Genomic DNA, 23,670 nt, shown 5'->3' on the forward strand with positions numbered 1-23,670 from the left:
GAGGGGCGCCTTGATGGTGCAGTCGGTTGGGTGTTGTACTCTTGGTTTCAGCTTGGGTCGTGATCTCTGGGTTATGAGATGGAGCCCTGTGTTGGGCTCCATGCTTAGTGCAGAGTCTGCTTGAGAATCTCTCTCCCTCTGGCCCTCCCTCCTGCTTGCTTACTTGTACTCTCTCTTTCAAATAAATAAATCTTTCTTTAAAAAAAATTGAAACCAGGACAGTTGGTGGTGACTGCATATTTTAGAGGAAAGCATCTCATCAGGTTATTGTGTTTCCAGACTAATCTGAACCACTCTTTCTTCGTCTGCCTCATTTTAGATTACCTTAAAGATGCCATTCGATCTTTTGTTAACTGAATCCCACCATAGGGATGTCAGATACTCCCAAAATATAGCTAAAGTGGTTTGTTAACCGTCATAAGAGCCAAAACAAGTTTTGTTATGCCTTCTCTCTGTTGCCTCTTACATTTATGTATTAGAAACTCTTCCAACGATTGTGAATGTATGAAAACCATATCTTACTGTATTGTAAAAAGTGATCCATTTTATATTTTTTATGTGTTCATTCATAGACATGGGTCTGCTTTTTAGGAAAGATCTCCTTTCTTCTTCATCTTAAATGGTCAGACCAGGGGCTCCTGGGTGGCTCAGTCTTTTAAGCATGTGCCTTCGACTCAGGTCGTGATCTCAGGATCCTGGGTTCAAGCCTGCTTCTCCCTCTCCCTCTGACCCTCCTCCCTGCTTGTGCTCTCATCCTTTCTCTCAAATGAATAAACAAAAAGTCTTTTAAAAAAATTAAATGGTCAGACCATCAAACAGTTAATTAAATTGTTTAATTATTAAATAAACCTTTTCTTTCTTTGTCAGGTTAAGCATGGTGGTTTCGTTTATTATCAAGAAGGTTGCTGCTTGGTTCGTTCCAAAGATGAAGAAGGTACACCATAGTTTTTCCTTTTTTTTCCCCTAACAAACTCTGATTCTTTTGTATTTCACATTTTTTCGTAGGAAATTCAGCATTAATTTCTTGAAAGTATAGAAAATATGCATTTTTTTAGATTATTTCTACATTTAAAAAAAAATGACTAGTTAATTTCTGGGTTTGCTCAAGATACAGTTAACGGCTATACCCAAAAGCTTGAATGGAGGTGGGATCCAGTTTTTTTTTAGCATCTCCTATATCCCAAGTAGTATGCTGGGCCTTTTGCATAGATTGTTCAGTGTCATTTACATTCCATTAACTCTCTAGTTTCTCCATGGTCTATAAATACAAGACTATCAAATAATATCACATAGGCTGATTCATAGAATAATATTGAGTAGCATAGACTAATATTAAATAAATACCAGCTTCTATGCAAATCAAGCTGCTGTCAGTCCTGAAGGAAGCTGGAGTGTTAAGCCTCTTCTAGAAGGGGAATTCTAATTCAAGACATTGAAATACAGTTTAAAGATTTTTTTTTTAAGTACATCTTGTGGAGTTAACACTTTCATACTTTTCTTTATGCAGCAGATAATGATAATTATGAGGTTTTATTCAATTTGGAGGAACTTAAATTAGACCAGCCCTTCATTGATTGTATCAGAGTTGCTCCCGATGAAAAATATGTAGCTGCTAAGATAAGAACTGAAGATTCTGAAGCATCTACCTGTATAGTTGTGAAGCTCAGTGATCAGCCTGTAATGGAAGCCTCTTTCCCAAATGTGTCCAGTTTTGGTAAGCCACCAAACAAAACAGTCTTCTGTATTTAAAAGGCAACTGTAAAAGAATTGTCCACATCTTTGAAACATTTTTTTTTGTCCATGTGAATGAGAAGGTGAATGCTTAATCCATTTATCCCTATGGCCTCCACGGCTTCCTGTGTGTCTCTTATTTAGGAGACCTTCCTTTAATTGTCTATCCAAATTAATGTTCATGTTTTTTAAAGTATTACAGTCAGAATCCAAGCTGCACAGTGTATTTCGATAGATCAGTAGTTCTTTGCAATATACCATTCAAATACATTTAAGATAAATTGTATCTTAATATGTTACTTAACTTTAAATTTAGGCTTTTTTTTTTTTTAATTTTTTAAATTTCCCAAGGTCACTGCCAACAAACTTTGGCACATGTTGAACTAACTTATTCATCAGTAGAAGTGATGTTTTATTTATTTGACAGACAGAGATCACAAGTAGGCAAAGAGGCAGGCAGAGAGAGAGGAAGGGAAGCAGGCTCCCTGCTGAGCAGAGAGCCCGACGTGGGGCTCGATCCCAGGATCCTGGGATCATGACCTGGGCCGAAGGCAGAGGCTTTAACCCACTGAGCCACCCAGGTGCCCCTAGAAGTGATGTTTTGATTCAGAGAACCAACTTCAAATTTTATCTTTTATCATTGAGTGATATATATATTTATAGTTTATCCTCCCTTTTCATTTTCTGCCATAATTTTCCCCATTGTTTAATAACTAAATGCTTTTGCAGTGAATTGAAATTATAGTATAATTTATTCTGAGACCTACTTTGCGAGGGGATGGGCAGAGAGAGAGGGAAGGAGAATGTTAAGCAGGCTCCATGTGAGGCTAGATCTCATGACCTGTGCTGAAATCAAGAATTGGATGTTGACCAGCTGAGCCACCCAGGCACCCCGAGACATACATTTTGTACATTTTAACCTCTCTAAAATCAAGATGTGTATTATACAATGATGTCTTACAATCACTGTCAGCCAGGTGGCAGTCATGATGTGATCGTTTGAAAACTTCCTAGACAGCTTCTGGTAAGATCAAGAAAACTCCAGCATTAAAATGTATTTGGTAGTTTGAGATATTCTGTAGATTGAGGACAGACAGAAATTAGATAGGCCTGAGAGAATGTGGTCCAGTGTTTCTTTAGACTCAAAGTTAGAGATTGTAGATGTAAACATAATTTATCTCCTGTAAGCATGTGACTCTGAGATACTGAACACTTAACTCTTATTTGGAAACTTGAGAAGGAGAACTACTTGAAATTGATGTAGTGATATTTTATTCTCCAGAAAGCTCTTTGACTTCTGTATAACATTGGTTAGCTCTAGTCAAACCTGCGTTCGGTTTTACATTTCCAGGAATGACTTGTAAATATCTCTTTTTATGGCACTCAAAATTTGAATGCACTGTGCCCTTTTTTCAACTATAAATATATAATTATTTTCTTTCAGAATGGGTTAAGGATGAAGAAGAGGAAGATGTCCTGTTCTATACTTTCCAGAGGAACCTTCGCTGTCACGATGTATATCGAGCAACTTTTGGTGATAACAAACGTAATGAACGTTTTTACACAGAAAAGGACCCAAGGTACTAGAATAATGCAATTAAATTTTTTTCTCCAGGATTGTTCTCCAGTTATCTAAAGTACTGTTCTTAGTTGACATAAAATGTTGATTTCAGCACCAGGTGCATTAATAGGCTAAGGTGAATGTAATCATTCTTTTATTAGTTGTTTGGATTTAAAATTGGAATCTAGTTATATTCAGGCTCCACAGTGAACACAAATACACCATTAGACTACAAATACTAAGTTCCTAACATTCTCTGGGGACTGTGAAAAGGTTTGTTAATTAAATCTTTAATAGTGTTATCACACTACATTTTTAAATCCTTTGTAAGCCATAACTAGAATACCATGGTGTCAGTTGCTCAGAATTCACTACTCATTCCAAATAAATTATCTGCCTTTTAAATTGTTTTACTTTGAGCCATGATGTCCACTGATCTTTAAATTTTGCTCTCCCCAGTATTTTGGTAATTCCTTCCTAAAGCTAATTTTCTTTACTTCCTTATAATCTAGGACTCATGCCTCATATTGCCACTTAGCAGGCTTGGAAGGAAATGACAATAAGTTTATCCGGCAAAATCCCTTGACTCTTACCCAGATATATTTTCCAAATGATTTATGAGAAATAAATTTTTCCCTAACACCAGGATCCTATCACCTTCTATGTCATTTCACAGTATAGTTTGGACAATGTCTGGACAGATTTTACAAGAAAAAAAAAATGACATCCATGTCAGTGAAGTTGATACTCAAGACAAGAAATCAGCCCATCATTTCTTGCAATTTTCAGAACTGATAAGGATCTTAATGAAAATCTTATACGGCCTCCAGTTTATATTGAGAATTTGAGGTCTAGAGAAGTTCTGTTATTCCAGCCCATAGAACTAGCATTCTTGGTCTAGTAATGCTATCATTGCCCTTTTTCCCACCTTCTGATGATAATTTTTTGATGAGAAATTGTCAGAACTATTTATTCATATGATTCTACCATTTTATGTGCTGTTCATCAAGGATATCTTTTGGGGAGATGATAGTTTAAACTAGTAATTTATTATGTTTTATCAATAACTTATGATTATAAACCATTTGCCATCTTGTGAATGAAGCTCAAAATTAACACAGTAAGCTATACTTTTAAAGAAGAATCTTGTTTGGCATATATTGGTACCATCCTAATTTCTAAGATTAAGTGGAACCTCTTTGACTTGTACATGCTTTTCTGCCCAATAAAGAACTAACCATCTATGGTTAAGCCTCATTTGACATTCAGAATCCTGATCTACAACACAAACTAGTTTGTAAGTTCTTAACACTTTATAATCCCCAAATTCAGAGGGGAGGACCAAAAGGTAAGAGCAGCATACCTAATGAGAAAATGGGGTAAAGTTCTCCAAAAAACTTCTGAAACACAGAACTGCTTCTTTACTGTGTTTGCTTTGATCCTCAGGGTTTAGTTTTCTGTTCTCATAGTAAAGTTCACCAAAGTTTGTAATTTCCATTTACCTGCCTCTAGTGGACCAGTTTTGGGTACCTGATTTTTAAAAAGGTATTGTCATGAATGTGCCTAAAAAAGAACCCTTACAAGCCAGGTTCTTCCATCTGCTTTGTTTCCATTGTTTGAGTAAATTTGGTTGTTGAAAGGTAGCTTTCAGTTTTGATAGTAGAATGCCTTTGAGAATCATGTTCAAGGAAAATGCCTCTCCACTATTCTTAAAGATTGTTGTGTTTTAAATATATATTCTTCCATTTTCAAATATTTCCAGAGCCGTTTATAATTCTGCTTTCCCTAGAATGTGTGAAATTAAAGACTCCAAAAGGAAAGTTCTGACCAGAATTAGGAGACCCACTTTTTAAGTAACTGAAAAACAACAATGCCCTCACCACCACTAAAAACCATCACGGGTACAAATGCCATTCATTATATGATTTACAGTTTGGTTCTATTACTGGAGGCCAGAACTAGGCTAAATTAGAAAAACCTGGGAGATTACTGAAACTGGCCTGGTCATTGGAGACTGGGGGTCTAAACCCCAAAGATCCCAGTAAGGACAACTCAGGGTAACCTCGAATGTATTAAGCTACACCAAACATGTAACATCTTAGAAATTTCAAGTAAAGGGAATTTTAGATGTAGACCTTTAGCTTCTTTTAGAATTTAAGTCTTTTGAAATATAGAGACATTAAAGATCTACATGAAATAATATAGTTGATTAGAAAAAAACAGACACCTGCATCTTCTGGCACTTGATTCTGTTCTTCCTTTGTAGTAGAACCTAAATTCTTGTGTGAGAAATGGAATTAGCCTGGAATGGCACCTTTTCCTCGATGTGGCAGATGCTTCTAGTCTTCTTTCTTCTATAGACTGTTTGATCTTGGACAAGCCATTTCTTGTTCAGTTTTGTTCAGTATCCTTGGTAATGTTTTACCTGGGTAATGCTTTGGACTTTGGATAATGACACTCGCATATTTATTCCAAAAGTTTCTGAGTTTTTGTGTTTCTACCGTTACTTTCATACTTTGGAGTATACCTATCTTTTAAATATATTTATGCAAATTAAAAATCCTTGCAAATCATTTCAAACTCCTCACTTACATATCCAGTAATACTGCAGAATGGGAAAATTCGAGTTTGCTACCCATGTAGGCATAATGGTTGCAACCAGTGTAATTAATAAAAAGACATGTTTTCTTATTTAAATTGAAGTTGATTTTGTGCCTTACAGCATGGTCCGTACATGTAAATTCATAAGACAACCTAGAACTGCTATATTATGAGCAGAGACTTAGTCACTTTTATGTCTTTATTGATAACTAGGATACCAGGCCTGTATTATTGCCACTCATCTAGCCTATTAATTGAGTAAATGGTGCACTTTTCTTTCAAACTAAATCCCTAGTCCAGTGATGACTGTGAGTACCATTGAACCATTGAATCCTTGGTGTATAGCAGAATTTAAAGGGTGTGTTGGCTTATGGTAAGCATAGCATAACATGTCAACTTATCAAATCACTTTGTTGTGCACCTGAAACTAATGGAACATTGTGTGTCACCTGTACTCAAGAAAAAAAAAAAGAAAAGAGTATGTGTTGCTACTAAGTCCATAATTAAAACTAATTTAAAAATGTATTACTGGGGCGCCTTGGTGGCTCAGTGGGTTAAAGCCTCTGCCTTCGGCTCAGGTTATGATCCCAGGGTCCTGGGATCAAGCCCCACATTGGGCTCTCTGCTCAGCGGGAAGCCTGCTTCCCCCTCTCTCTCTGCCGGCCTCTCTGCCTTCTTGTGATCTCTGTTTGTCAAATAAATAAATAAAAATGTTTAAAAAAAATGTATTACTGTGCTAGGTGAGGAAAAAAAGTGAGTATGTAGTATGATGTCAACTTATTTTTCATAGTGAGCATAATTATTTTCATAATCAGAGGTAAAATATTTATTTTTAAACTTAAAATATATCAATAGAAATAAATGGGAAAATGGATTGACCTTAGTTCTTTACATTCCTTGTCTTCTCTCTTTTTGAATTGAAAGTACTTTGGTATCATTCTGTAACTTTGTTAATGCACTCATGCCTTTTTTAAAATTTATCTTTTTAATCTTTATTGAGATATATATAAAAAGTTTAAGGTGTATGTGTTGATTTGATATGTTATACCTATCACAAAATGATTAACACAAGAGAGGTAGTTAATATCTCAGTCACCTCACAAATTACCTTTTTTATATATGGTGGGAACATTTAAAGTCTTCCGTCTTGGCTACTTTCCAGTACATAATACTGTATTGCTAATTCTGTAGTCACCATTGCTGGACATCTGATCCCAGAGCTTATTCATCTTCTATAACTAAAGATATTTGGGTGCCTGGGTGGCTCAGTTAAGCGTCCAACTCTTGGTTTCCACTCAGGTGGTGATCTCAGGGTTGTGAGATCAAGCGCCACATTGGGCTCTGCACTGGGTCCTGCACTAGGCATGGAGCCTGCCTAAGATTCTCTCTCTCCCTCTCCCTTCTGGCTCACCCTCTCAAAAATAAATAACTGAAGACATGTACCCTTTCTCCGTTATCTCCCAATTTCACCTAGCTCTCAGTTCCTGGCCACCATTCAACTACTCTGTTTCTATGAGTTCAGCTTTTGTAGATTCCACATATGAGTGATGTCATAAGATATTTGTCTTTTTCTGTCTGACTTACTAGCATAATGCCCTCAATGTCAGTCCATGTTGTTGCAAATGGCAGGATTTCCCTTTTCTCATGGCTGAATAAAACTCCACAGTGTGTGTGTGTGTGTGTGTGTGTATTCTTTATTCATCCATTAGTGGACACTTAGGTAGTATTACTAATACTGTAATAAACTTGGGAGTGCAGATACCTCTTTGTGACCCAGACTCCGCTTCCTTTAGATAATACCCAGAAGTGGGGTTGTTGAATCATGTGGTAGTTCGGTAGTTCCTTTTTTAATTTTTTTTTTTAAGATTTTATTTACTTAAGAGAGAATTTGCATGCAAGCCAGATGAGCGGCAGAGAGTGAGAGGGAGACAGAGGGAGAGATACCCAAGCAGACTCCTGCTGAGCACAGAGCCCAACACATGACTTGATCCCATGACCCAGACCAGACCTGAAACGAAACCAAGAGTCAAATGCCTCATCAACTGAGCCATCTAGTTGCCTCTCCTTTTTTAATTTTTTAGGGAACCTTACTTTTCTGGTCTGTAATCACTGTATCAGTTTCCATTCTCACCAACAGTACACAAGGGTTTCCTTTTCTCTACATCCTCACTAACATCAGTTCCCACTTGTTTTTTTTTTTTTGTTTTTGTTTTTTGGGGGGTTTTTTGGTTTTGTTTTTTTTTTTTTTATAATTCTAACATATGTGAAGTGATATTGTGATTTTGGTTTGCACTTCCCTGATGATAAGTGATGTTGAGCATCTTTTCATGTATCCATTGGCCATTTGTATGCCTTCAGAGAAATGTCTAGTCAGGTCTCCTGCCCCATTTTTAAATCAGACTTGTTTGTTTTTGTTTTGCTTTTGACTTACAGGAGTTCTTTATATATTTTGGATGTTAACCCTTTATCAAATATATGTATGGTTTGTAAATACTTTATCCCAGTCCATTGGTTGCCTTTTCACTTCTTTTCCTATGTAGAAACTTTTTAGTTTGATCTATTCCCACTTATTTATCTGTTTGTTTGTACTTCTGGTGTCATTAAAAAAAAAGAAATCATTGCCAAGGCCTCTATGTCAAGGAACTTTTTTCCAGTGTTTTCCTCTAGGAGTTTCATATATTCAGGTCTTAAGTTTAAAGTCTTTAATCTAGGGACGCCTGGGTGGCTCAGTTGGTTAAGCAGCTGCCTTCGGCTCAGGTCGTGATCCCAGCGTCCTGGGATCGAGTCCCACATCGGGCTCCTTGCTCGTCAGGGAGCCTGCTTCTCCCTCTGCCTCTGCCTGCCATTCTGTCTGCCTGTGCTCGCTCGCTCTCCCTCTCTCTGACAAATAAATAAATAAAATCTTTTAAAAAAAAAAAAATAAATAAAGTCTTTAATCTATTTCAAGTTAATTTTTGTGAGTAGTGTTAAGGTAGAGTTCTAGTTTTATTAACACAGCAATTTCAGTAGCATGTGATTATCCAGTTTTCCGACACAATTTATTGAAGAGATTTTCTGTTCCCTTTTGAGTATTCTTGGCTCCCTCATCCAGTATTAGTTGAGCATATATTCAAGGGTTTGTTTCTGTGCCCTCAATTCTGTTCTAGTAGGTCCAAGTGTCTATATTTTTTAAACATTTATCTAACTATTTATTTGATGGAGAACATGAGTGGTGGGGAGGGGTAGAAGGTGAGAACAGAGAGAACCTCAGGCAGACTCCCACCAAGCACAGAGCCTGACATAGGACTCAGTCTCTTGACCTTGAGATCATGACCTGAGCTGAACCCAAGAGTCAAATGCTCAACCAACTGAGCCACCCAGGAACCCCCTAGTGTGTTTTTATGTCGGTACAATATTGTTCTGATTATTATAACTTTGTAATATAGTTTGAGATCGGAAAGTGTGATGCCTTTTACTACTTTTTCAGGGTTGTTTTGGCTGTTCGGGATCTTTTGTGGTTCTATACAAATGTTGGGATTGTTTTTTCTATTTCTGTAAAATACGCCTTTAGGACTTTAATAGGGATTGCGTTCAGTGTATAGTTGGCTTTGGGTAGTTTAGACATTTTAGTGATACTCATTCTTCCAAATCATGAATATGGCATATCTTTCTGTTTATTTGTGTCTTTATTTTCTTTCACCAAAGTCTAAAATTTTCAATATATAGATCTTTTCTCTCCTTGGTTAAATTTATTACTGGGGCACCTGGGTGGCTTAGTGAGTTAAAGCCTCTGCCTTCAGCTCAGGTCATGATCCCAGGGTTCTGGGATCGAGCCTCGCAGCGGGTTCTCTGCTCAGCGGGGAGCCTGCTTCCTCCTCTCTCTCTGCCTGCCTCTCTGCCTACTTGTGATCTCTGTCAAATAAATAAATAAAATCTTTAAATTTATTACTAAGTATTTGTTTTTGATACTATTTTAAATGATGTTGGTTTGTGTGTTTCTTTTTCAGGTATTTCATTATTAGTGTATCAAAACACTGATAATGTTTTTTTCTAGATGTTGGTTTTACACCCTGAACTGAATTTATTACTACTACAGCAGAATCTTTAAGTTTTTCTATATATAAAATCATATCACCTGCAGAAACTTTCTGATTTGGATGCTTTTTATTTCTTTTTCTTGCTTGATTATTCTGGCTAAGATTTCCAGTATTTGTGTTCATGAGAAGTAGTGAGAGTGGTCATCCTTGTGTTGTTTTAGATCTTAGAAGAAAACTTTTCAGCTTCTCATCATTGAATATGATGTTAGCTGTGGACTTGTCGTATATGGGCTTTATAATGTTGAGTAAAATTCGTTCCATATCCAGTTGTTGAGAGAGTTTGTATCATGAATGGATTTTGAATTTTGTCAAATGCTTTCTGTGTTTATTGAGATCATGTGATTTTTATCTTTCATTCTATAAATGTATCACATTTGTTGATTTGCATATGTTGAACCATTTTCATATCTCACAGATTAATTTTTAGCATGCATGATGAATAATCTTTTCGACGTCCTATTGAATTAGACTTGAGCTTATCCAAAAGGCCAAGAAGCGATTGAATTAGGTTTGCTAGCATTTTGTTGAGTAATTTTTTATCTATTTTTTTTATCACCAAGGATATTAGATAGTTTTCTTGTAGTGTCCTTGTCTGGCTTTTGAATCGCATAATACTGGCCTGAGAAAATGAGTTTGGGAGTGTTTCCTTCTCTTCAATTTTTTGGAAAGAATTTGAGAAGGATTGGTGCTAATTCTTTAAATGTTTGGTAGATTTCACCAGTGTCTTTATTGGTCTGTTCAGATTTTCTATTTCTTCATGAGTTAGTCTTTGTAGGTTGTACATTTTTAGGAATTTATTCATTTTTTTTCTAGGTTTATTTAATTTGTTGGCATATAATTGTTCATGGTAGTCTTATACTCCTTTTTATTTCTAGAGTATCAGTAATGTGTCCTTTCTTCTTTCTGATTTTGTGTACTGTAGCTAAAAGTTTTTTGGTTTTATCTTTTCAAAAAGCAGTTCTTAGTGTTGTTGATCTTTTCTATTGTTTTTCCTGTCTCTTTACTTCTGCTCTGATCTTTATTGCATTTCCTTTCTTCTACTAGCATTGGCTTATTTTTTTCTTTTTCTGATTTCTTGAGGCATAATATTAGTTGGTTAATTTGAGATATTTCTTCCTTTTTTCTTTTTTTTGGGGGTGTTTTGGGGTTTTTTTGGTTGTTTTTCTTTGTTTAAGTAGGTGCCACACCCAAGGTGGGGCTTAAACTCAATACCCTGATATTCAAGAGGTGCATACTCGTAGCAACTAAGCCAGCCAGGCATGCCTATGTGAAATATTTTATTTATTTATAGATTTATTTATGTATTTGAGAGAGAGAGAGTCTGGTGGGGAGGGGCAAAGGAAGAGAAGAACTTAAGCAGACTCCATGCTGAGCATGGAGCCCATTGCGGGTCTCAGTCCCATGATCCTGAGATCTCAATCTGAGCCAAAACCAAAAGTCAGAAGCTTAACCCACTGCACCACTCAGGCACCCCAAGATGTTTCTTAATGTAGGTGTTTATCACAGTAAACTTCTCTCTCATAAGTACTTTTTCTGTATCCCATAAGTTTTGGTATATTGTATTTCTATTTTCATTTGTTTGAAGATATTTTTTATTTGCTTTTATTTCTTTGCCCCTGAATGGGTATTATTTTTTAATACTGTGGGAAATACTATTTGGAGAAAAAAAAATTTTCATCAGGGGCACCTGGGTGGCTCAGTCAGTTGAGTGTCTCACTCTTGATTTCAGCTCAGGTCATGATCTCAGGGTTGTGAGATCGAGCCCCACATCAGGTTCCATGCTGGTTGTGGTGCCTGCTTAAGATTCTCTCTCTGCCCCACCCCCCCTTTAAAGAATTTTCATCACTTCATCTATCAGCATACATTCCTAAAAGATTTAAAGAATCCATTGAAAAAAAAAAACTAAAAAAAAAAAAAAAAAAAAACCTAGATGACAATATAAGTACTGTACTCAGCTTGATTGAAATAGTCCCAAAGCATAAAATCAATAGAAGAAATTACAAAGGGTGTGAAATTATTCTTGACTACCTTAAATATTAAACTTTCAAGTCAGAAACCATTACAAATTAATAAAATCCAGATGACAAAATGGAAAAAAGTATTTTCAGCAAAAGGACAAATGAATATCCTTAATTTATGAAGAGATGTTTATAGACTAATAATGTAAACTATATCCCGAGTTTAAAATGGACAAAGACACATCACAGAAAGAAAATTGACAAATGTGGTAATGTCCAGTGCAGTAGGAATTTTACTAAAATATTAGCCATGCTTATCTCTGTAGTGAGATCCAGGGTTATCATCCTTCTTTGTATTTCTCCATATTTTTATTATGGATTACTTTTATAATAAGGAAATATGTAAACATAACATTTAAACCCATCCAATAGGTCAGTGTGAATTAATATAAGGCTCTTGGGATATTATTTGATTATATATATCAAGAGTCATTAAAAATTACTGTGTATCATTAAATTACTATTTCCTTAAGCATCTGCCTTTGGCTCAGGTCATGATCTCAGGGTCCTGGGATCAAGTCCCCCATCGGTCTCCCTGCTAAGCAGGAAGCCTGCTCCTCCCTCTCCCACTCCCCCTGCTTGTGTTCCCTCTCTCACTATTGCTGTCAAATAAGTAAAATCTTTTAAATAAATAAATAAATTAGTATTTCCATTCTTAAGAATTTGTCTTAGGGAAATAACTGTTAAGGTCAGGGAGGAAGAACTATCTTCATGAATATGTTTTCTGTTAGATTCTTTATTACAGTGAAAAATTGAAATCCAGAGGTGGTGTGGGTTTTTTTATTTATTTGACAATCAGAGATCACAAGTAGGCAGAGAGGCAGGCAGAGAGAGGGGGAGAAGCAGGCTCCCCACTGAGCAGAGCGCCTGATGCGGGGCTCGATCCCAGGACCCTGGGATCATGACCTGAGCCGAAGGCAGAGGCTTAACCCACTGAGCCACCCAGGCGCCCCTGAAATCCAGAGTTTTAAGAATTACGACAGTGCAACCTGCTAGAATATTAGGTAGCCATTGAAAGTAACCATCATAAAGACTGTGCTTATGGACGCCTGGGTGGCTCAGTCATTGAGGGTCCTGGGATCAAGCCCTGCATCGGGCTCCTTACTCAGCAGGAAGCCTGCTTCTCCCTCTCCCATTCCCCCTGCTGTGTTCCCTCTCTCTCTGTGTCTCTTTCTGTCAAATAAAAAAAAAAAAAAACCTTTAAAAAAGGCGGGGGGGGATAAAGACTAATTAATTTGGGGTGAGATACACATACTGTGAAGACACAAATGCAGAATACAAAATTGCATCTATATTTCGCTTACATCAGTTTAAAGACATGCATGAGTAAAATAAATCATGGAGAGGAAAATACAGCATAGTATAAGGAATATACTCAATAATATTGTAATAGTGTATGGTAATATGGGGCGCCTGGGTGGCTCAGTGGGTTAAGCCTCTGCCTTTGGCTCAGGTCATGATCTCAGGGTCCTGGGATCGAGCCCCACATCGGGCTTTCTGCTCAGTGGGGAACCTACTCCCCCCACCCCCGCCTGCCTCTCTGCTTACTTGTGATCTCTCTCTCTGTCAAATAAATAAAATCTTTTTAAAAAAATAATTACGGTAACAAATGGTTAAACACATGTGATGAACATTGAGTATAGAGTTGTCTAATCACTATATCTATACCTGAACTTAATGAACATTATGTATCAACTGTACTTCAATACTAAAAAAAAATTTTAATTTAAAAACAGAAATGCAGGGACACCTGTGTGGGTCAGTCAGTTAAGCCACTCCTTCGGCTCAGGTCATGGTTCCAGGATCCTGGAATTGAGTCTCGCATTGGACTCCTTGCTCAACGGGGAGCCTGCTTCTCTCTCTCTGCCTCTGCCTGCCACTCTGCCTGCTTGTGTGCGCACGTGCATTCTCTCTCTCTCTCTCACAAATAAATAAATAAAAACAAATGCATGAAATATAAATAAACTTGGGAAGGAAAAATAGAAAAAAGTAGAAGTTATATTAATTTTTTAAATGTGTTGAGACTGCAGGGGTTCTTCTTCCTATTTCCATTTTTGTTATTTCTATTTTGTTTGTTTTGTTGTAAAAACTGGGAGGGGGCAAAAAGCCAACATGCCTACAGAAGAAGAACAAAGTAAACTCTGCCTCTCTCCTTCCCGACAATACATATCTCCTCTAGGAAGTTTATTTCCTCTTCCCAGCAAGAAGTCCTATAAACTACTAATGTGATTAAGTGAGAGTTAGATGATGTCTATAGTTTATGTTAAAATGCATTCAGGAAAAGATGGATTGATAGATGCACAGATAATGTGATTAAGGAAATAAAGCAAACTTTTGGTAATAATTGAATTTCAGTGGTGGATGCATGGGTATTCACTGGACATTTTCAACTTTTCTGTAGATCTGAAAAATGTTCATAATAAAATGTTAGAGAAAAAATTATTTTAAATACCTTTGTGGGGGAAATGAGAAAAATAATAGTTTTCTAAATTTACAAGCAGTATTCACTAAGGAGTTTTTATTTCCTATTTGCATTATAAATCAACACATGTACAGAAGGTAGTTGTATATCATCTTTAAGGTAGCTAAGGATTTACTGGATTTTCTGGTAATTTGAAATTTACTGGATTTTTTTTTCTCTCTCTCTCCCTCTCTCTCTCTCGTGCACATGCAGCTATTTTGTTTTCCTTTATCTTACAAAGGACAGTCGTTTCCTCACCATCAATATTATGAACAAGACTACTTCTGAAGTGTGGTTGATAGATGGCCTAAGCCCTTGGGACCCACCAGTACTTATCCAGAAGCGAATACATGGAGTCCTTTACTACGTTGAACACAGAGATGATGAATTATACATTCTCACTAATGTTGGTGAGCCTACGGAATTCAAGGTAATCCTGGATTCTCTGTGTACCCATTTGAGCTGTTAAAAATTGTCACACTTCCATCAACAACATTCCATGCTCTAAGAGTTAACCGTTTTGTAGGCTTTTGGTAACGTGTAGAAATTGATGCTACCTTCTTATTCATAACCAATCCTATTTCTCTTCCGTTAGAGATAATGCCTCTCCATATTGTAATTGTGCCTTAAAAGGTTAGTAAATGAAACATTCTTTATCCTGATGTTATCAGTTATCAAAGCCAAACTTAATGATTTGAAAGAACAAACTTTTATAAGCTCATGATTTTATAATTTAGCAATTTGGATTGATTTCAGCTAGGCAGTTCTTCTGGTCCCAGTTAGCCATTTCTCAGATGCCTTCATTGAAACATTCATTGGTTTGCTGTAAGGTAAGCACTAGGCCATGCTGTCTCACCGCATGGCAGGCTAGCCTGGGCTCATTCACGTGATGATGGTTACACTGCAGCCCTGTTGCACAGCTCATTTCTTTGGCTCTTTATGGTCTAGTTTTGGTCTTCTTATGGTCTAGTTTTCTGGGTGCTAGAGTCATCATGTTTTCTTACCTAGATCTCTTCTGACTTTGTTCTGCACAGCTCATGAGAACAGCCGCTGATACCCCTGCTATTATGAACTGGGATTTATTTTTCACAATGAAGAGAAATACCAAAGTTGTAGACTTGGACATGTTTAAGGATCACTGCGTTCTATTCCTGAAGCACAGCAATCTACTTTACGTTAATGTCATTGGTCTGGCTGATGATTCAGTTCGGTCTCTGAAGGTATGTTTAACTTTCAAAAGACAGTACTGTCGATCAAAATCCATAGAGTTTAGTTTACCAGAACATCAAATTTTGAATAAGAGCAATGTACTTTTTCTTGAAAGAAGTTTAATTTAAAGGAAACATAGCATACTGGGTTTTTTCATATTTAGGAGGTTTATCTAGAATTATTTAGAGGACCTTGCTTTTATTTTTCTTTGAGGACCTTGCTTTTTAAAAGTTTTACTTAAAATACTGTCTAACAGGGGTGCCTGGGTGGCTCAGTGGGTTAAAGGCTCTGCCTTCGGCTCGGGTCATGATTCCAGCCTGCTTCCCCGCTCTCTCTCTGCCTGCCTCTCTGCCTACTTGTGATCTCTGTCTGTCAAATAAATAAATAAAATCTTTAAAAAAAAAATACTAACAGCATGAACTTCAGAAGTAATGCTCAGTGTCATATTTCTCTTTCTACATATCTCTATATGTCATGCATCTCTACAACTTTAGGTTGGCTAATAGCTTAGGCCAACTTGCCAGCTACTGCCTAACCAACCACTGCTTGCTGCTTCCATTCCACACCCCCTGTAGGGACAGTAGTTGTGCCCGCTGTATTTCCGCCATTATGTCTGCACCATCTTCTTTTTGCCAGTTTTCTTACCTGTCAGTGTTTGTGGGGGGAGGGAGTGGCATTTGTCTCCTCTACAGCACAGCTGTGATAGTATGACTGACTTGCTGGTATTGCCTGTGGCTGCCAGGAATGACGGTCTGCCTCCACAAGTGAACTTGTTAAAATTGGTGAGTGCCAACCTCATTGCCCAGTGCTAAAGCAGAATTAACATGTAGGTCAGATAACAGGTGATGAAGGGAAAGGGAAAGGCCTCCATCTCACTTGATAGGGAAAAAGTTGTTAAACCATTTGACCACTTATACCTCCCTAATTGCAGTATTGTCAGAGTCTCTTAAAATGCAATTCCAGTAAATTCACTGAATGTTTATTGAACTTCTGTACACCAAGATTAAGTATATTATGGGTTTATATAAGTGGTATTAAATATATAAAATGTGCTATGGGTCTCTGAGCGGCAGTGAGGACCCAGGAAAGCTTTTGTAGGGGAAGTAGAATTTGAGATAAACCAAAGAGGATAGGTCGAATTCTGATGAGAGAGAGCGAAATGATATTCTAGGATGAGAAAGTCCATCAAATAAAGCTCTAAGCTGGAGAAGTTAGAAAATGTTCCGAAAACTGCTAATAATTCTATTTTATTGAAGCAGAATAAATGTATGTAGAATGAAGCTATAATTCGACATTCTTTGACTTCCAAAATGAGAAACTTACGCATAAGGTATGAGTGGGAGAACATTTGAAGTTTTAGGGCATAGAAGTGAGTTGAGAAGTCAACTTATACTTCATGAAGTTATCTGGTGGCCATTTTAGACTCCTCCAAAGCAAGCAGAGATAAGGCACAGGGAAATTAGCTTTAAGGTTGTTATCATGGTATACGTAAGAAATACCAAGTTTCCAAAAACAACCAAAATTTTCGAGCTAAAATAAATTATCAAATATAACCTCTTGTATTTTAGAGGACTGTGTAGTTGTCCTTAAAATAAAAATGGTGATTTAAAGTTAGTGATTTTCCTACTGCCTTCAACTACTGGATTCAAAGTTTCTTTTTACTTGCTAATTGACACCAAAACCATACCTCTTCAATTGGGAAACTGGGAGAACATCTATTCTTATAGCCTATATGAATAGGGATGAGAGAGAATGTATAATTTCTAGCAGTGCTTTTCTTACAGCAAAATTGTATGTCAAGGCAATTGGGAATGTCGTGAGAGTTTACTATGATAAAATTTGACTTCTCACTAAATATGACCTTTACATTTTTTATAAGTATTCCTAGTTTAAAGATATGCCTCAGTTACTGTGGTTTTAGCTGCTATTACAACAAACATCATGTCTTTTTTTATTTTGTTTTTTACGTTTTTATTTTAATCACCTGGTGCTCATCAGGATGTGTGCACTCCTTAATCCCCATAGCGTATTTCACCCACTGCTCCCACCCACCTCCCTTCTGGTAACTGTCAGTACTCTATATTGAGTCTCTTTCTTGCTTTGTCTCTTTTTTTCTCCCTGTGCTCCTTTTCTTTCTTCAATTCCACATATGAGGGAAATCATATGGTATTTGTTTTTCTCTGATTTCACTTAGCATTATACTTTCTAACTCTATCCATGTTGTAAATGGCAAGATTTCATTCTTTTTATGGCTGAAAAATATCCGTGTGTGTGTGTGTGTGTGTGTGTGTGTGTGTGTATGTGTGTATACACACCATATCTTTATCTGCTTATCTGTCATTGGACACTTGGGCTGTTTCCATAATTTGACTATTGTAAATAATGCTGCCATAAACATAGGAGTGCATGAATTCCTTTGAATTAGTATTTTTGTATACTTGGGTAAATACCCAGTAGTGCGATTGCTTGATAGTAGGATAGTTCTGTTTTTAATTTTTAAGAAACCTCCATACTGTCTTCCACAGTGGCTGCACCAGTTTGCATTCCTATCAACAGTGCAAGAGGGTAGGGTTCCTTTTTCTCCACATCCTTGCCAACACCTGCTGTTTTTGTTTTTGATTTAAGCCGTTCTGACAGGCATGAGGTGATATGTCATTGCAGTTTTGATTTGTATTTTCCTGATAAGTGAAAATTAGCATCTTTTCACATGTCTGTTGGCCATGTCTTCTTTAAGAAGTATCTGCTCATGTAAATAAAACATTATATGTTAATAAAAATAATTAAAAAAAAAAGAAATATCTACTCATGTCTTCTGCCCATTTTTTAAATTTCATTGTTTTTTGGGGGGTTGAGTTCTATACGTTACCTATTTTAGATACTGGCTCTTTACTGTATATGTCATTTACAGATATCTTCCTCCATCCTGTAGGTTGTCTTTTAGTTTTATTTTTTCCTTTGCTGTGCAGAAGTTATTTTGATGTAGTCCTAATAGTTTATTTTTGCTTTTGTTTCCCTTGCCTCAGAGTATCTGTCTAGAATAATGTTGCTGTAGCCAATTCTGCCTATGCTCTTTTCTAGAATTTTAATGGTTTAAGGTCTCACATTTAGGTCTTTAATCCATTTTGAGTTTATGTTTGTGTGTGGTATATGAAAGTCGTCCCGTTTTATTCTTTTGCATGTGACTGTCCACTTTTCCTGGCACCATTTGTTGAAGTCAATAGATTATCTTTTTCCCATTGGACATTCTTTCCTGCTTTGTTGACCATATAGTTGTAGGTTTATTTCTGGATTCTATTCTGTTCTGCGGATCTATATGTCTATTTTTTTGCCAATACCATACTGTCTTGATCACTATAGCTTTGTGATGTAACTCGAAGTGAGGATTGTGATGCCTCCAGCTTTGCTTTTCTTTTTCAAGATTGCTTTGGCTGTTTGGGGTCATTTATAATTCCATATAAATTTTAGGACTGTTTGTTCTGGGTCTGTGAAAAATGCTGTTGGTATTTTGATAGGGATTACATTACATGTGTAGATTGCTTTCGGTAGTACAGACATTTGAACAGTGTTTTTTCTTCCAATCCATGAGCATGAAATGTCTTGTCATTTGTGTCATCTCCACTTTTCTTTCACTGGCGTTTTACAGTTTTCAGAGTACAGGTCTTTTACCTGTTTGGTTAGGTTTATTCCTAGGTATCTTACTACTTTTGGTATAATTGTAAATAGAATTGTTTTCTTAATTTCTCTTCTTAATTATTGTGTATAGAAATGCAACAGATTTCTATACATTGATTTTGTATCCTGCAACTTTACTGAGTTCATTTATTCTAGCATTTTTTTGGTGATGTCTTTCAGATTTTCTATTTTATAGTATCATGTCATCTGCAAATAGTGAAAATATTACTTCTTCCTTATCAATTTAGATGCCTTTTATTTCTTTTTGTTGTCTTATTGCTGTGGCTAGGACTTCCAGAACTCTGTTGAATAAAAGTGGTGAGAGTGGACGTATTTGCCTTGTTTCTGACCTTAGGGGGGAAGGCTCTGTTTTTTCCCATCTAGGATGATGTTAGCTGTGGGTATTTCATAAATGGCCTCTGTTATGTTGAGGTATGTTCCCTCTAAACCTATTTTGTTGATGGTTTTTTGGGTTTTGGGGTTTTTGTTTTGTTTTGTTTTTTTGTTTTAATCATGAATGATTAAAACCCGAAGAACCAGCTCCTCATTTCATTGATCTGTTGGGGTTTGTTTTGTTTTTATTTTTATTTTATGTTTTTTTAGTTTCTATGTCACATTTCTTTTCTGATCTCTTATTATTCACGTCCTTCTGCTGGTTTTTTGTTTTTGTTTTGTTTTGTTTTTTAAAGATTTATTTATTTTGGGGGGGAGAGAGTCTCAAGCAGACTCTTTGCTGAGTGCAGAGCTGAACACAGGGCTTGATCTCATGACGCTGAGGTCACTACCCTATCTGAAATCAAGAGTTGGATGCCCAACCAACTGTGCCACCCAGGTGCCCCACCTTCTGCTGGTTTTAGATTTTTTTCGTCTTTTTCTAGCTCCTTTTGTTGTGAAGTTAGGTTGTGTATTTGAGATTTTTTTCCTTCTCGAGGTAGCCCTGTATTGTTAAACTTGCCTCTTAGAACCACTTTTGCTACATCCCAAAGGTTTTGAACTATCGTGTTTCCATTTTCATTTGTTTCTATGTACTTTTTTAGTTTACTTTCTGATTGACCCGTTCATTGTTTAGTAGCATGTTATTTAACCACTATGTATTTGTGATCTTTCCCAAACTTTTTCTTGTGGTTTACGTATAGTTTCTTAGCACCTTGGTCCAAAAAAAGATGCATGGTATGACTTAGATCTTTTTAACTTTATTAAGGCTTGTTTTTTGTCCTAATATGTGATCTGTTCTGGAGAATGGTCCCTGTGCACTTGAAAAGAATGCATATACTGCTGTTTTAGGATGGAATGCTCTGAATATATCTGTTAAATCCATCTAGTCCAGTGTGTCATTCAGTGTTTCCTTATTGATTTTTTTGTTTAGGTGATCTGTCCATTGATGTAAGTGGGGCATGAAAGACCTTTGCTATAATTGTATTATTGCCAATTAGTTCCTTTATGTTTCTTATTAACTGTTTTATGTATTTGGGTGTTCCCATGTTGGGTACATAAATATTTACAATTATTATATCTTCTTGTTGGATTGTCCACTTTATTATTATACAGTGTCCTTCTTTGTCTCGTTAGTCTTTGTTTTAAAATCTATTTTGTTCTTTATAAGTATTGCTGCTCCAACTTTATTTTGACATCTATTTTCATGATAAATGTTTCTCTATTCCCTCACTTTCAATCTGCAGGTGTTTTTAGGTCAAAATGAGTTTCCTGGGAGCACCTGGGTGGTTCAGTCATTAAGCATCTACCTTTGGCTCAGGTCTTGATCCCAGGACCCTGGGATTGAGCCCCACATCGGACTCCCTCCTCAATGGGAAGCCTGCTTCTCTCCCTCTTATATTACCCCTCTTGCTGTCTCTGTCAAATAAACAAACAAAATCTTTTTAAAAAAATAAATGAGTTTCCTGTAGGCAGGAGTAGATGGGTCTTGTTTGTTATCTGTTCTGTCACCCTATATCTTTTGATTAGAAGCATTTAGTCCATTTATATTCAAAGTAATTATTGATAAGTATGTACTTAATGGCCTTTTTATTACTTGTTTTGTGGTTGTTTTCTGGAGTTTTTCTCTCATCCTTTCTTCCCTTTCTCATCATTTGCTGGTTTTCTTTAGTGATGTGTTTGGATTTTTTTTCTCATTATTTGTATATTTATGAATGGGTTTTGATTTGTGGTTACCATTAGGTTTTTTGGGGGGTTTTTTGTTTTTTTTTTTTTTTAAAGATTTTATTTATTTATTTGACAGAGAACACAAGTAGGCAGAGAGGCAGGCAGAGAGAGGAAGGGAAGCAGGCTCCCTGCTGAGCAGAGAGCCTGATGTGGGGCTCGATCCCAGGATCCTGGGATCATGACCTGAGCCGAAGGCAGCGGCTTTAACCCACTGAGCCACCCAGGTGCCCCACCATTATGTTTTTATATAACCTCTTCTGCACATAGCAGAAGTCTCTATTAAGTTGATGGTCATTTAAGTTTGAACCATTCTTTACTCCTCTCCTCCCCAAGTTTTAGGTACATGGTGTCATTTTACTTTTATTTTGTGAGTTCCTTGACTGATTTATTTATTTATTTATTTATTTATTTATTTATTTATTTTTTTTTTTTTTTTTTTTATATAAATGTTCATTTTACTGCTTTTGTGCTTCCTATGGTCATGCTGTCTCTTTGATCTTTCCTTTCCACTCAAAGAATCCCCCTTAAGATTTCTTGCAGGACTGGTTTGGTGGTCATGAATTCTGTGTTTTTGTTTGTCTAGAAAACACTTGATGTTTCCTTTCATTCTGAATGATAGCCTTGCTGGGTAGCGTATTCTTGGCTGCAAGTTTTTCCCATTCAGCACTTTGAATACATCATGTCCCTCCTTTCTGGCTTGGAAGGTTTCTGCTGAAAAACCCACTGATAGCCTTATGGGGTTTCCTTTGTATGTAGCAGTCTTCTTTTGTCTTGTTGCTTTTAATGTTTTTTCTTTACCACTATATTTTGTCATTCTAATTCCAAAATGTCTTGGTATGGATCTGCTTTTGTTGATTTTCATTGGGGGTTCTCTTTGCATCCCAGATCTGGATATCTGTTTCCTTCCCCAGATTAGGGAAGTTTTTGGCTATTATTTTTACAAATAAATTCTCTGCCCCCTTTTTTCCTCTTATCTTCTGAGACTCCTATAATATGAATGTTACTATGTTTGATGGAGTCACTAAGTTCCCTAAGTCTGTTCTTTTTTTGCATATTCTTTTTTCTCTCATTTACTCATCTTGATTACATTACTCTATCTTCTAGGTCATTAATTCATTCCTCTGCTTATTCCAGCCTGTTTTTCATTCATTCCATCAAGTATGTTTCTCACTTCATTTATTGAGCCCTTTATCTTTGCTGTGTTATTCCTTACCTCTGTGTTCATGGTTTCACTTAATGTCTTCCACTCTTTTCTCAAGAGTATTCTTAATGATCATTGCTTTAAATTCTCCATAAGGCATGTTACTTTTATCTGTTTTCACTTAGATCTCTGGCTGTGGACTTGTCCTCTTCTTTCATTTGGGACAAATTCCTGTCTTCTCATTTTGTCTAGTCTCTGCATCTATCTCTGTGTGTTAGGAAAGTCAGGTATGTCTCCTGTTTTTGAGAGTAATGGCTTTATGTAGTGCCCTATAGTGTATTTTCCCCTGTTCCCCAGGGTCTGGGGCTTCTAGGAGTGTCTCCTATGGAACATCATGTCTTTAGTTTATACTGTATCCTTTGTCTCTTCATTCCCTGACCCTTCCCAACCTGTAGTACCTGTTAAGCCTTGTTATAATGTTCTGAGTCATCAACACATGGAATCAAATACTACATTATATACCAGGTTGTACTTAAAGAAAATTTTATAGATCAGCACCTTTCGTAAACTGGATAATTCTGATTAATATGCATAGACAGTATCAATCACAAAGGACAAAATCTTTAAGCCAAACTGAGTGGATTATAAAGCATTTTTGTATGTAACATCTCTGCCCAGTAGGCACGTGACTAAAAGGCTTTTTTAAACTCAGTCTGAGCAACAGAAATGTAAAATCCTTAATATATTTGCCTCCTATCCTTGATCATCATATCATCAGTTTTTCCTGGTAATTTTTTTTTTTTTTTTTTCGCAAAAAGAAGTGATGATATTTTAATTGGTCGTGATACTTAATTTAAGCAAATTGGGAATTGTTCTGTACTAACATCAGTTTACATGGAGGTGTTTATATACCTGCGCCAATTTTCTTTCAGCATGTGTGTCTTAAACCTTCTTTCAGTCAAATAAATGACTATGATTTGCTGGTAGAATGCTAAAGCTGAAACTTTTTCTGTGAGGTATCTAAGAAATATCTGCATATC

The 23,670-nt window shown here is 36.5% G+C and overlaps 1 protein-coding gene across 3 annotated transcripts in view; it reads left to right on the forward strand.

Moving 5' to 3' along the window:
* Positions 1–23,670, forward strand: part of LOC111155868 (prolyl endopeptidase-like) — a 52,071-nt gene that overhangs the window by 13,527 nt on the left and 14,874 nt on the right. For 2 of the 3 annotated variants that reach the window (XM_022516308.1, XM_022516310.1), the window contains exons 4-8: positions 868–934; positions 1,508–1,714; positions 3,176–3,311; positions 14,662–14,878; positions 15,483–15,668. In XM_022516308.1, the coding sequence (XP_022372016.1) occupies positions 868–934; positions 1,508–1,714; positions 3,176–3,311; positions 14,662–14,878; positions 15,483–15,668 (813 nt within the window). The remainder of the gene's footprint in view (positions 1–867; positions 935–1,507; positions 1,715–3,175; positions 3,312–14,661; positions 14,879–15,482; positions 15,669–23,670) is intronic. The other variant, XM_022516309.1, reaches the window with a different exon arrangement.

Source organism: Enhydra lutris, unplaced genomic scaffold, assembly GCF_002288905.1.
Source record: "Enhydra lutris kenyoni isolate GAN:26980312 unplaced genomic scaffold, ASM228890v2 scaffoldscaffold44, whole genome shotgun sequence".
Taxonomy (NCBI): domain Eukaryota; kingdom Metazoa; phylum Chordata; class Mammalia; order Carnivora; family Mustelidae; genus Enhydra; species Enhydra lutris.